Source organism: Canis lupus, chromosome 23 (assembly GCF_003254725.2).
Source record: "Canis lupus dingo isolate Sandy chromosome 23, ASM325472v2, whole genome shotgun sequence".
Taxonomy (NCBI): Eukaryota; Metazoa; Chordata; class Mammalia; order Carnivora; family Canidae; genus Canis; species Canis lupus.
In genome coordinates this window covers 3,810,462-3,822,893 of record NC_064265.1, presented here as the reverse complement: position 1 = coordinate 3,822,893, position 12,432 = coordinate 3,810,462, and the positions used below count along the sequence as shown (strand labels likewise).

Here is a 12,432-nt window from a genome sequence, read left to right as displayed (position 1 = left end):
GAGAAGCAGGCTCCTCGTGGGGAGCCTAATGCAGGACTCAATCCCGGGACCCTAGGCTCACGACCTGAGCTGAAGGCAGGTGCTCTACCACTGCGCCACCCGGTGTCCCTCTGCTTTGCCTTTTTAAGCTGATATTCATTTTATGATTTCCAGTGACAAAGTTCATGATCGGAAGATGGGCCAGCGGAACTCATGCCAAGCCCCTCCCAGAGCACCAGGTTACGCTGTGTCCCGCCCTGAGGAATGAGACAGCGAGCTGCACTGAGGGATCCAGCTGCTCTCTCTCTCCAGGTATGGGTGTCTAGGCCCAGGTGAGAGCCCAGCGCCCTCTTACTTACGTCTGGATGGCATTCAGCCCAGCCATCTTCATCTTCAGCAGCCGGTCCTTCCAGTAGAAGCGGGGCACGCGGGAATAGTGAATGCTTCCCGAAATGTAGCGGAAGGGCTGGCCGTCCTTCAGGAAGCGGTTGTGGCTGTAGTCAATTGTGAATGTCCTCTGGGAAGCATTCTGCAGAGCAAGGATGGGACCACATGAGAACTCCATCTTCTGCATTTCAGAAGCAGACTTCCTGACTAGGGCAAGTGGTTCCCTGCCTATTTCATTTGTGGAATATGCAGATGGAGTTAATGCCTGGCTTCAGGGCTATAAAACAAACCATGGCTTGGTCACTGGCTAATGCACTCAGACAACAGAAATCATTGGGGAGGACCATGTGCAGCAGGATTCCAAAGGGTTTGCATTCCAGAGGCCAGCACTAATCTGACCATGGGCAGCTGAGACACAGAACTTCTATTCCCAAAGAGAAAACCCTCCTTGAGGTGACTCCTTCCTTGGTACAGCAAAGCCCAGTGTGTTGGGAATAGAATATATACATACACACCCTCCCTCCCTGGCTGTGACTTGCTGGAGCATGGGATGTACCTCAATAGTAATGTCACTGGGCTGAAAGCAACCGATGAGAAGTCTGAAGTCCTGGCTGGCGCTCTAAATCCCGCAGTGACTAGGCACATACCTTCTCTAACCCTGTGTCTCTGCTTCCATAAAATGCAGGATGTCAGACTAAATGAACTTTAAGGCAGAACTTTAAGGCTGCATCCCAATTTGTGAATCACGAACCTCATTTAGGTGATGACTGGCACTTAAAAAGTTTTTTGATCAGCACTTTTTTACTATTTATTTTTGCTTATTTATTTTTGAAGATTTTATTTATTTACTCATGAGACACACAGAGAGAGAGGCAGATACACAGGCAGAGGGAGAAGCGGGCTCCATGCGGGGAGCTCAATGCAGGACCTGATCCCAGGACCCCAGGATCACGAGCTGGAGGCAGACGCTCAACTGCTGAGCCACCGAAATGCCCAGATCAGCACTTTCTTAAATGAAAGAGAATAGAAAATATCAGGGTCTTTTATTGTACACAGTAAAGACAAGTATTGATTAGTGAAACTTTTATATACATATATAAAATTGCATTTGATGTATGTCTCCCTGGGCTGCAATGAAAGGTATATTTCTAGCAAAATCAAAAAATCTAGACAAATCAAATTTCGAGAAACACTAGGGATCAGTTCAGAAGCTAAAATGCTAGGTTTTGAAAGGGAAGCCGATGGTTAGGTAGAATGGAACACTGCCCTCTAGTGCCAACAGGACCACAGCCTCAAAAAAAACCGATTAATTGCTGTCCTCCATTGTTGGTAAGATTCCTTGTGCAGCTTTACGCTTTTTTAAAAAAAGCTTTTTTCATAGCAGCACCACAGTCCATCACAGCTTTGGAGGCTTCCCTTGAAGCCATATCTGGAAGCAACTGTAAGATCATGAGTCCTAGATCACACTTGCCCTGAAATCCAATTAGGGAATTAAAGCACTGTGATGGAAAGTTCGACAACATAGAGTAGATTGCTCAGGGGAAAATGGAAAGCTTTACTGCATGTGAGCTCATCTCAATAAAGCTAATCAGAAAGCAAACAAGCAAGCAAGAATCATTTCCAAAAAAAGGCCAGAGTGTCAATCTAATATCACTTTGTTGTTCTAGTAAACAAGGCTTTAACTGCAATTCAAAGGCAAGAAACTCCTGAAGAAGCTCACAAAACATATAAAAGTTACTAATATCAGATAGCCCACTTGTCTAGAGGAGAGGGGCACAGAGAAGCTGATGATGTTGCTGAGAAATGATCTTCGCAGACAATGGACTCTGGCCTTCATTCCACTCAGCAGAGCACCATACCTACATTCAAACAACCCCAGAATCCAGCCCAAATATCTCCCTACCGTCAAATATTACCAACCACCTACTATGTGCTGAATAATATTAGAGGGAGCCACACAGATGTGGCCACAGCCTACATGAAGCTTCCATATAGCTTGGAACAGACCAGGTGTCAACATCGTGAGGCCCAGATGGTAAAGTGAGGATAAGATCATCATGTTGCACACCTTTACGTAGTATTAGCTATCAATTATACCTCCATAAAGCTGGGGTCAGAGTTAGAGTGGAATGCTGCAGTGTGTAATAGGTGGCATGTAACCCGGGAGTAGGGCGTGAGGACAAATTTCCCAGAGGGAGGAACTCTGGCTCTCAACTTTGGCCACACATCAGAATCACTTGTGCAAACTTCTAAAAATAGCAAAGTCAGGCCTCACCCCCAGACATACAGATTTTAATTGATCTTGGGTGGAGGCATCAGCATTTCTTAAAACTGCCCAGAGGATGATGTAATGTACAGCCAGGGTTGGGAACTACTGGTTCCAGCTAAGCCCTAGGATGAGGAGGAGTTAGGCAAGAGGAAGGACACAGGCAGAGGAGACAGTGTGTGGGAAGCAGAGAAGGAACCCTGGAACCTCAGTACAGACAGTGCATGGCAGGGAGCTGAAGTGAAGATGGGCAGGGACCAGGCCAAATGAGCCCCGATGTCTACATTCATGGGCCTGGGCCAAGAGCCATGGGCCATGGAGAGCAACTCAGAAGACCACGTGAAAACATGTGTTTTTAAATGTTTGGCACTCTCGCCTTTTCCTGAAGTGGCAAAAAGGAAGGTGAGGCATGGACCATGGTGGCGGCAGTGAGGTGGGCAGTGGACAAGGAGGTGGAACCTACAGGACCAGGGGGTAGTTAGATGTAGGACACAGGTGCTAACCTCAACAAGCTCCCACTGGCCTCGCTGGAAAAATTGGGGGCATTTAAAAAAAAGAAAGAGGCTTAAAAGAAGTATCACCTAGGAGAAAATAAAGACTATGTGGATATTAACACCTGTGAGTTACACATACGTGATTCCTCTGCTCACTGTCAGCCTCTTAAAAACGGAACAGGCAGACATTATGTTCTTCATGTTGTGATTCAAAAGGAAGTACAGCCCCACCTAGAAGCAGTCCCCATTACCGAACAGGAACCTCAACTGAACCTTAACTACTGACAGCACAATGAAGCAAAATATGCCAAATTCAAAACGTGGGACATTCTAGAAGTCCAATGATAGAGTTGTTTCAAGAGATTGATGGCATTAAAATCAAACAAAATAAAGAGTATTGTCATAAAACAAAAGAGAACTTAAATGGTATATGACCTAATGCAACATGGGAACCTGGTTTGGATGCTGATTCTAATGAACTGCAAAAAACCCCAATGTTGAGACAGGGAAAATCTGAAAACAGAACAGGTATTATGTGGAATTAAAAGAATTACTGTTCATTCTGTTGGGTAAAACAATGGCATGGGGATTACACAAAAGAAGAAAAAAGTTCTCATCAGTTAAAGATACATACATGGCAATTTTTTAAAAAGATTTTATTTATTCATGAAAGACACAGAGAGGCAGAGATACAGGCAGAGGGAGAAGCAGGCTCCTTGTAGGGAGCCCCATCGGGGACTCGATCCCAGGATCACGACCTGAGCCAAAGGTAGACACTCAACCACTGAACCACCCAGGTGCCCCACATACATGGCTATTTATGGGTGGAATGACACAATCTCTGAGGTTACTACAGATGAAAAAGAAAAAGAGCAGACAAAAGAACAGAGGGCACATAAAGCAAAGGTGATCATTGTGGAAGCTGGGTATTCTCTCTTTGTTTGCTTGTGTGTTTGTTTTAATTGTAACACTGGTTAAACCAAATTGCACTTCAAAATAAAGCCTTTTTTTTTTTTTTTGGTTATAAGAAAAATATGTTCATGAAAAGAGTTGTAACAAATGTCTACAGCAGCTTTGTTCATAATTGCCTAAAACTGGAAGCAAGCAAATGTCAACAAGAGAAAGGATATGCAAACTTTGGCATGTTCATATAATGGAATACTTCTCAGCAATGAAACAGAACTACTCGTGCTGCCAATAATATGGAGAAATCTCAGAAAAATCATACTGAGTGAAAGAAGCCCTACACAAAAGGTCCATACTGTATGAGCCCATTTATATGAAGTTCTAGAACAGGCAAATCTAATCTATGGTGGGAAAAAAAAATCAGAGTAGTTGTTGCCTTTGGGAGGGGGAGGCAGAGATTGCTTGGTAAGGAACATAAGGGAACTTCCTAGGGTAATGGTAATCTAGGTGAATAAGAGTTTCGATTATACAAATATGTACATTTCTCAATTCTCATCAAATGGTACCCTTGAGATGTATAAATTTCATTTATGTAATATTTATCTTAAAAGGGGAAAAAGGGCTGTAAACAAATATTCACCTCTAATTAATGATATAGGACATGCTGAAATACTTGGAGGGGAAAGTACACTAATGCTTGCAACTTACTTTGGAATACATCCAAAAAACAAGATGAATTGATGGATGGATGGATGGATGGATGGATGGATAGAGGGATAGATAGTAATATGCTAATGGTAGAATATGGATGGTGAGCATAAAATTCTTTCAACTCTATGTGTGAAAATTTTTCCTAATAAAATGTGGACACAAAAAAGTGGCGGGGGGGATTGGGGAAAGGTGTTCAAAGGTACAAACTTCCAGTTAAAAGATAAATAAGCACTAAAGATGAAATGTACACCATGGTGACTATAGTTAGCATTGCTACGTGATATACTGGAAAGTTGATAAGAAGGGTAAATCCTAGGGGTGCCTGGGTGGCTCAGTTGGCTGAGCATCCAACACTTGGTTTTGGCTTAGGTCTGATCTCAGGTCCAGGGATTGAGCCCTGAGTAAGGCTCGGCGCTCAGCACTGCTCCTTCCCCCCTTTCATATTTATTTAAATTTTCTAAAATATTTTATTTATTTATTCATGAGACACACAGAAAGAGGCAGAGACACAGGGAGAGGGAGAAGCGGGCTCCCTGCAGGGACCCTGACGCGCGGGACTCAATTCCCAGACTGGGATCAGGCCCTGAGCCGAAGGCAGATGCTCAACCACTGAGCCACCCAGGTGTCTCTATTTACTTATTTAAGAGAGAGAGAGAGAGAGAGAGAGAGCGCACATGTGCACGAGCAGGGGGAGAAGGAGAAGCAGACTCTCTGCTGAGCAGGGAGCCCGATGCAGGGCTCAATCTCAGGATCCTGAGATCATGAACTGAGCTGAAAGCAGCCCCTTAACTGACTGAGCCACCCAGGCACCCCTCATATATAAATAAAATTTTTAAAAAATGAAAAAAAAGAAGGTAAATTCTATAAGTTCTTATTGCAAAGAGAAAATTTTTTTCCTTTCTTCTTCTTTCCTTTCTTTCCTTTCCATTGTATCTATATGAGAAGATTGACTTTAGCTGAACATACTGTGGTGACCATTTCACAATATATGCAAATCAAAACATCATGCCATACACCTTAAATTCATACAAGGATGAGAGTCATTTATCAGTAAAACTGGAAAAATAAATATAAATAAATAAAATTAAAAGGTGACTGATGAGGAGCATCTGGGTGGTGCAGTTGGTTGAGCAACAGACTCTTGATTTTGGCTCAGGTCATGATCTCAGGGTCATGAGACTGAGCCCTGCATCAGGCTCAGTGGGGAGTCTGCTTAAGATTCTCTCCCTCTCCCTCTGTTCCTTCCCCTGCTTGTGTGAGCACTCCCTCTCTAAAAATAAATAAATAAATCTTTTTTAAAAAGTGGACTGATGAAATAAATTATGGTCTCTATAGTAAGGGCAGTGTACATGAATGTATGTATACACACATGATGAAGTACTATGCAGCTTCTGAGACCAATGAGCTGCTCTTGTCCTTGCAGAAAGATCTTCAATACATAACGAGGAAAAAGAGAAGGCTGAGAAGTGTTTTTAAGGCATACCTCTGTGAGCTGCAGCCCTTGTGGACAGTCGTGTGTGAGCTCAGTATACTCTGTGCTGACAGCATCTTAGCTCAGACCCACACCTTGGGACTTTGCGCCTTTCTGTCCCTCTACAGGAGCCTGCTGACCCAGGGATCCAGGAGTGCTGGGGTGCCCATGCCCATGAGGGTGGATAATTGCATCTTTCCAGCAGACAATGCAGGAGATGTTCTGCGGACCTTCCAGGAGATCCTGGCAGAATTTTGGCCCTGCTGCCAGAGCAAGAACCATGATACATCCTTCTACAGACTTCTGCTTCTTTCCACCTGTCCCTTGTGCCTGCATTCTTAGATCACTTCTCAGATCCCTTGCACTCAAGCCCTTGTTTCATGTTTTGCTTCTAAAAGAACCCAAATAAAGACAATGGGTATCAGCAGATCCTCAGGATGTGAGCCTATACATGAATTTCTCATGTCTATCAAACAACAACAAGAACCCTATAATTGGTGTTAAGTGGGTGGTGACACTCTGCATTATGCAAATATGAATTCTAAGGTCCCTCCTGTGCTGGACTGGGAGGAGGTACAGGCAGAAGGGGATGAGTTGGCATCTGCATTAGCTCTACCCCTGGAATGGGGTGGGGTGGTAGTAGGTACTGGTAATTATAAGGATTGTGAGGCTGGCTGATCTTTAAAAATATTTTATTTATTAATTCATGAGAAACACAGAGAGAGAGGCAGAGACACAGGCAGAGGGAGAAGCAGGCTCCCTGCGAGGAGCCCAATGCAGGACTTGATCCCAGGACTCAAAGATCATGACTTGAGCCAAAGGCAGATGCTCAACCACTGAGCCACCCAGGTGCCCAGAGGTTGGCTGATTTTCATTAACAGCTTTGGAAGCTTGGAAGAAAGATTGCCTGATGTGCTCAAGTCAGCCATCCACTCCAGGCATTCTGTGATGCCAGAGGCTTTATGGCCATATCTAAAGAGATTATGTCAGCAGCTATGTCTCCCAGCTGCAGGCATCAGGGAGCTGCCTGATGTAAGGCTCAGGACTGGGCACACTGGGAGAGGACCCTGAGGGGCAGAAGGTAAGGCTGGATGGAGGGAAGTGTACTGACAATCTCCCGTGACCTGTGAGTTACCATCTTGATAAAGGTACCTTAACCTAGTTCCTAAGCTGTTGGAACCAGACATGATATTGGCCTACAGGAAACGAGGTGGAGATGCCAGGATGGGCTTCGCATCCTGTGGAACGTGTGAGATGTTTCAAAGAGATGGGAACACAAAAATGGTGACCAAACAACCCACCATCTGATGATATTCCCCAGCACAGGCCAGAGAACACTCCCTTCAGGAAGGAATGAACTGCTGAGGAGGGCTGTGGCATCCTTGAGAAGCCCAGTGAGGCTGTCCTCCATAGGCAAGGGATGACAGAAAATGCTGCTGTGGCACTGAGGATGACAAGACTCTGGGAGGGACCATATAATTCCCACAACGACCAGCTAGGCCAGAGGGCAACCGGGGTGTGTTGACCAGTGGTGATCTCAGGAAAAGGCTCATAAACCACAGCATTTCCAGTGGGTGGGATGATTGGGTAACCAGCAAGGGAGCTGCCTGATGTGTCCTAACAAGGAAAAAAAATCAAGAACTCATAAGCAAAAGGCTGATGCCAGCCGCTGCAATGGAAAATTGTGATTCCTTCTTCCAGTTCCCAGCTCTGGGGCAGCTTCCAACAGACGGCCAAGTGACTGAAGGGAGAGCTGGAAGGATCCCTTGAGGAAGAACCCTGTGATGCCACTCCAGTACATACAATGAATATTCCCCTAATGCTCCCCCAACAGGACTTGGGTACCTGCATCCTCGGAAAATGCTTAGACCTTCTGGGGATGGTTGGATATCCCTAAGCTGATATACCAGGGTATTTCAAAATGTGATGGCATTTACCACTCTTTAGGAGACTGGGAAGAAAGGGAGCCATGGCCCAGTCCTTCTACATAGGTCCAACAAGTCAGAGGGCCTATCCTATGGTGATTTCCCTGGCCCTGAGTGCAAATTGGGATGATTTTACCTATCAGCTCCCAGAACCCACACCCACACCATAAGTCAGAGGCATTATGGAGGGAAGAGAGCGAAGTGAAAACCATCGAAGTGCCCACTCCCCACCTCAACCCAAGATAAATCTGAAGCAAGACCACAATTCCTCCTGAAATGGCAGATCCTAGTATCCCCTCTACAAAGACTCACACAACATTCTCATCTTATCCTCATTCATTTAGCACATGTAAGTCCCTGCAAATAGCAGACAGATCATGGTGGACGATGGTGGACTACTAACTGAACCAAGCAGAAGCCCAAGTGGTACCTGCTGTGTGGGTGTAGTATTTCCGGTGCAGTCAGTGTGGCCTCTGGCATTTGGTCTGTGGCTAATGTTCTATTCTTTACAAAACCATCAGTAAAAAGGACCAAAAGCAGTTTGTTTGTAAATGGGCAGGATAGCAGTACACATTCCCTTCTTGTCCCAGGGCCCCCTTAACTGCCCCATCCTCTCCCATGAGAGACCGTGATCATCAGCACATCCCATGGGCTGTCACGGGATCTAATACATAAACAACATCATGGGATTTGGACATAGGGAGCAGTGATAAGTCTCTGAAATGGAAGCTTGGAAAAGCAGCACAGAGTGGTAGGGACAGCTGCAGAAGCAGCACCAGCTAAGAGAGAGCTTCCAAGTATGGCTGTCATGGCTAAGGTAAATGGAAAATCTGCTTCATACATCCAAATGGATCCCCCCCTTAACATTTAGGAATCTGAGAGGATGCAGCCTAAAAGAGTCAGCCTCCTGGCTGACAGAAGTAAGAAGTAAGGCAATGGAGAAACGTAGGGGGGAGAAGAGAGAAGCTGCCCTCAGAGCTTATTCCCACAAATACAAAAAACAAATCTGTGAGCAGATTCTACCTCTTCTGAATTAATTGGCACAGAAACAGAATACTGAAGAGCCACAGTTTTATTTCACATGTGCAGGATTGCGGTAGCATCAGTGTTTACAATGCATGAGGTCACAGAAAATTTATAAAAGAAAAAGCAATTGCAAGCAAGGCCAAGCATATGCCTTCCCAGGACCCCTGTGTACATATGCATATGATACTGGAGAAAAAAGACAGCAGTACAAACAAAATATCCTTGAACCAATTACACATCAGAGACCTAATACTATCCAATATAACATTTTTAAAGTTACGCATTCTATTTAGATGGTTCCAGTGGTATATAAGCATATCTTTAAAGTAAAAAACAAAACAAAAAAACCCCCCAAAAAACCAACTAAACATGATACCAATATTTCTGTCACCAGGTAAGGTGAACATTCCCCAGCTTTCCTAATATTCAGGACTAAAGATAATTTTATTTGCATTACTTTATGCACATTCCTCAACTACAACAAAGAAAAGCAGCTCAGTGACATTATGAGTTATGGGTCCTGTTGACCATGTAAAGACAATATACATCTTCAAGCTCTTCGGTATGACTCTGATAAAGCACCTATTCAGTGGATCTGTATCTCCAGCACCCTTTTGCCCTTTCACTCACCCCAGAGACCCAAGAGCCTGGAGAATTCCTGACATGAGCTGCTCAGCTCCAGAGTGGCAGAGACCCAACCCTTCTAGGCTGCTGGTGCTCCAGGGTTGAGGGACAAGGGATTAAGGAGAGCGGAGAAGATAGGGATGGAAGGGTGTTTATACATATGGACTTCCCAGATCCCTCAGCTCACAGAACATAAAGACAGAGGACTATTTCAGATGACTGTACGACAAACTTCAATTGTGCTAGAGCTAAGAGCCTTCAAACATCCAGTGTCATGGAAACACGAGGCATAGACAGCCGGAAGAGGCAAAACATCCACAGTGATTGCTGACAATCAATATGGATCTGGAGGAATTTGTGGATGACCTGCTATGGCTTAGGCATTCTATTCTTATCAGTTTTATTATTTATTTATGCCTGTCTTGTTCTAAAAAGACTTCTCTCCAGCATTCCAAAAGATGGTGGATGAAGAACATAAATTACAAGGGAAGAAGAAGGAAAGTGGCCAAATGGAGGAAACATGAACACAGCTTGGGACCAGCTCCCAATCTTCCAAGACTCGCAGGCAGTTACAGTTACAATTCTGCTTCCTCAGAGAAAGGGTAAGTACATAGTCTTAAAAAAAAACATGAGATAAGTTTTAAAATTATAAAATAATTCTTAAAAATTAAAATCAGCCCTAAGTTGCCACACAGAAAAGAATCATTTCAAGTGAATTTGAAATAGTATTTTGACAGTGTTTAGCCTGAGGATAAAAATACATCTTAAACCACATTCAGGTAAAACAAATGAACAAACAAAACTGCATCCAGTAGAGTTAATCCTGATATAATATGTTACTGCTATTTTGAATCCATAATATATATAAGTAGGATAAAGTAAATAAGTAATAACTGGTTGTTAGGAACCAAAATTTTCAGTGTAAAACAAACAAACACAAAACCAGAGAAAGTTAAGTAAAAACCTTTAATCAGGGTTCTGTGGGAAATCTCTGTACCCTCTATTCAATTTTGCTGTGAAACTAAAACTTCTCTAAAAAAATAGTCTGTTTTTTTTTTAAAGTTCATGATTTGCCATTTAAATCGGAAATACTAGTATAACTTATAATTTTTTTCTTTCTAAAAAAATTATTTCCTAGCAATAGCCACTAAAACAACTTAGAAATGACACTAGCTGGTAGCACTTGGCTCCTCTAGCACTTAAATTATGGTCTCTAAATATTTCCCACTAAAGGGAAACCAGAGCTCCTTCAAGAAACTACTTAGCCCGTCTGGGGCACAATATGTACAAAATAAGCCAAAAACTATCAAAAACTACTATGGTCACAACAAAATGACACAGAAGCAATTTGGTTCCAACTGGCCAAAGGTGGGAGATTTTGAGCATTAAAAGGTTTATCACTTCAATGGACTGAAACACAGCAGATCTATGAAAAGAGCCAAGTTCATGATACTCCCTTCCACCCCAAGTAAGAGATTACTGGTCATCCTTGGAGTTTGCTGGGACATCAACTCTTTATTCTGACAACTGATGAATAAAGGGGAAGAGTCTAGAATCTGTCTTGCCTTTGATATAGCCCTTTTCAGAGTAACCAATTGATGAGGATAGAGTTTTTTTTGTAGAACAAACAGTTTGTAAATGCAGAAGAAACGATCACATTAAAAATCACCATTTTGGGGGCTGATGGCAGGATTATATTTCTGAGTATTCCAAAACTCCTTCCGAATTCAGAACAGAGGTAAAAGAAGTTTCCATTGTCTCTTGAATACATAAAAGCTAAGTAACCAACTATTCCTAGAAAGCCTTTTTAGTACTCTGGCCCACCATATTCTGTATTAAATGTACCAAACTGTAAAAAAAAAAAAAAAAAAAAAAAAAAAAAATCATGATTTTTGGAATCCCTAATGGAATAGTGACTTTAGGCAATAATCATCAATGACTACTGAAACATTAGGTGAAAAGATGATGAGGAAGTTTCTAGGGAAGGACCAAGCTGACAACACTGGACCTGTGGGTCAGTCTTAGATCATTTAAAGCAATGAAGTCTTCTTGCCCAAAAAAAAAAAAATTGAACCTAAATCCATCCAGCCTCTAGTTGTAACTTTCCTAGATCTCTAGATTTATCAGTTCACAGACCATATGAGGGATAGTACGATACAGTAAACAGCACCACAATTCCAAAATGTAGGAAATACTAAGATGTAATATCCAGATAACTTGAACAAATAAATGACATAAAAGGGGAGAATGCTATATAGACTTACAGAGATTTAAGAAGTATATCACATATAGTATATGGCCTTGTTATTAGATCCTGATTCAAACAAAAGAACTGTAAAGAGACATAATTCCTCAAGAAACCAAAGAACAAACTAAACCCAAAGCTAGCAGAAAGAAAGAAATAGTAAAAATCAGAGCAGAGATGAGTGAAAGAACAAACAAACAACCCCCCCCCCCCAAAAAAAAAAAAACAAGAAAAAAAAATCAGTGAAACTGGGCACCTGGAAGGCTCAGTGGTTGAGCGTCTGCCTTTGGCTCAGGTCATGATCCTGGGGTCCTGGGATTGAGTCCCACATCAGGCTCCTGCAGGGAGCCTGCTTCTCCCTCTGCCTGTGTCTCTGGCCCTCTCTGCGTGTCTCTCAC

The 12,432-nt window shown here is 43.0% G+C and overlaps 1 protein-coding gene across 1 annotated transcript in view; it reads right to left on the bottom strand.

The window, feature by feature from the left end:
• The window catches only part of GLB1 (galactosidase beta 1), an 80,555-nt gene that overhangs the window by 58,130 nt on the left and 9,993 nt on the right, over positions 1 to 12,432 (bottom strand). Inside the window, exon 2 of the mRNA XM_025461415.3 lies at positions 339 to 508. Coding sequence (XP_025317200.1) covers positions 339 to 508 — 170 coding nt within the window. The remainder of the gene's footprint in view (positions 1 to 338; positions 509 to 12,432) is intronic.